This window comes from Sinocyclocheilus grahami, unplaced genomic scaffold (genome assembly GCF_001515645.1).
Source record: "Sinocyclocheilus grahami isolate Dianchi unplaced genomic scaffold, SAMN03320097.WGS_v1.1 scaffold11361.1, whole genome shotgun sequence".
Taxonomy (NCBI): Eukaryota; Metazoa; Chordata; class Actinopteri; order Cypriniformes; family Cyprinidae; genus Sinocyclocheilus; species Sinocyclocheilus grahami.
In genome coordinates this window covers 1,149-2,874 of record NW_015513790.1, presented here as the reverse complement: position 1 = coordinate 2,874, position 1,726 = coordinate 1,149, and the positions used below count along the sequence as shown (strand labels likewise).

The window sequence follows — 1,726 nt, the reverse complement described above, 5'->3', positions numbered from 1 at the left end:
AAAAAAAAATCAAAGCAAAGACCTTTACCAGTAATGGGCGATTTGTACAGTAAATCTGTAATGCTGGCAGTTCTCAGGAGTTCCGCTCGGGGGCGCCCCTGCTGCAGCTCCTCCGCCCCGGATGACAGCGCTGTCCGCGGCGTGCGCGTCCTTCCGGTTTTGGGATGAATTGCTTTGGTGCAGTGTTTTTATTTCTTTGAATGCATTGATTGTGTTTCAGCGGCCTCAGAGTTGATGGATATTACTTTAGCTTGATGCTTTCCTTCTCCTCGATCTGGCCATGTCATTCAAAACCGCAACCCAGCTGAGCTGACGGTACGTCTGGATGAATGCATTATTAATGCTCGCTCTGATGTTTGATACTTTCAAAATTGGGCTTTTAAAAATTCCCATTAAAAGCCGTCTTTAACACCACTGTCGCAACTTATTGCTGAAATTTTAAACTGAAGAACAGCTCGTAATTTAGGGCAAAAACATTTTCAGGTTCATGCTTTATTTTGATATAGGCTACTGAATTGAGTATGACATACATGCAGGAACAAGCAAAGACAATGGTCTTACTGTATATGTTACTGTTTGATGTCTTTTAGTTTTAAAACGTAAAGCGTGCTCAGATAATCACACAGTTACTAAAGTGTTTCTCTTTCAGAAGTGAAGCAGCTTCCGGTTGCCATGGAGACGGAGAGTGAGCATCATGGGATGTTTGTGGATCCGGACTTTCCTGCTGAGGAGTCCTCACTCTTCTGTGACTACACCACGCCCCTCCCCAAACTGCTGGGTGATGTCACATGGCTCCGCCCACAGGTACCATAATATTCAGTCACACAGGTAATATTATGTAGAGTCCAACGAGCACACATGAAGACCTTCTATAAGAACTGATTTCCATTTAGCTTGGTTTTGCTTGTATGGATTTTAGTGGGTTAGCTTGAGAAGTTTGTACGAATTCTTAAAACAGAAGGCAAAAATGAGCAGGATGACCTACTACTTCCTGACACCATAACAGTGACTGCATGATGAATTTCATTCATACTGTAAAGAACATACTTTTTTAATGGTCATGGAGTAAGTTTCAAACCACATATAGTACCTACTGTACAGGATGCGATTTCAGTCACAAAGCAACTTTACAGTACTTTTCCTTCTGTATATTACAGGAGATCTGCAAGCAGCCTCAGCTCTTCCCCGATGACCCTGTGGAGGCCCACCCAAAGCAAGGCATCCTGGGAGACTGCTGGTTGCTCTGTGCCTGCTCCATGTTACTCAAGAACCAGCATCTTCTGAACAAGGTGAACAACACTTCGTTTTATCTTAACTGGAAATAAAACCTACATGTTTAATAGAGTGCAACAGTCCGGGAAAAAACAACAACTTGTACCTTTGACATTTTGTTCAATTTTCATATACTTTTTTGCTTGAGTAGGAGTTTGTAATGTTGTGATTCACTTTGTAGCTACATTTACACTTCCATTTATTCATTGGCAGGCGCTTTTATCCAAAGCGACTTACAGTTGAGGAATACAAGAAGCGATGTATCATAAGATGGCAATAGACACGAGAAGTGCCCGTTATACAAGGTTTCAATCATCGTTCAAAATAATAAAAAGCTAGGACAGGATGATAATAAGAGAACAGAAAAAGTGAAGGCATAGAATTAAAAATATATATATTATTATTATTATGAGGAGGCAGTTAGATGCTCACGGAAGAGATGAGTTTTCAGTTG

At 41.1% G+C, this 1,726-nt stretch overlaps 1 protein-coding gene across 1 annotated transcript in view; it reads left to right on the top strand.

The window, feature by feature from the left end:
• Positions 1-140: 140 nt before the first annotated feature.
• Positions 141-1,726, top strand: part of LOC107578656 (calpain-10-like) — a 2,718-nt gene continuing 1,132 nt past the window's right edge. Inside the window, exons 1-3 of the mRNA XM_016264591.1 lie at positions 141-315; positions 650-804; positions 1,158-1,289. Coding sequence (XP_016120077.1) covers positions 673-804; positions 1,158-1,289 — 264 coding nt within the window. The 5' untranslated portion in view covers positions 141-315; positions 650-672. The remainder of the gene's footprint in view (positions 316-649; positions 805-1,157; positions 1,290-1,726) is intronic.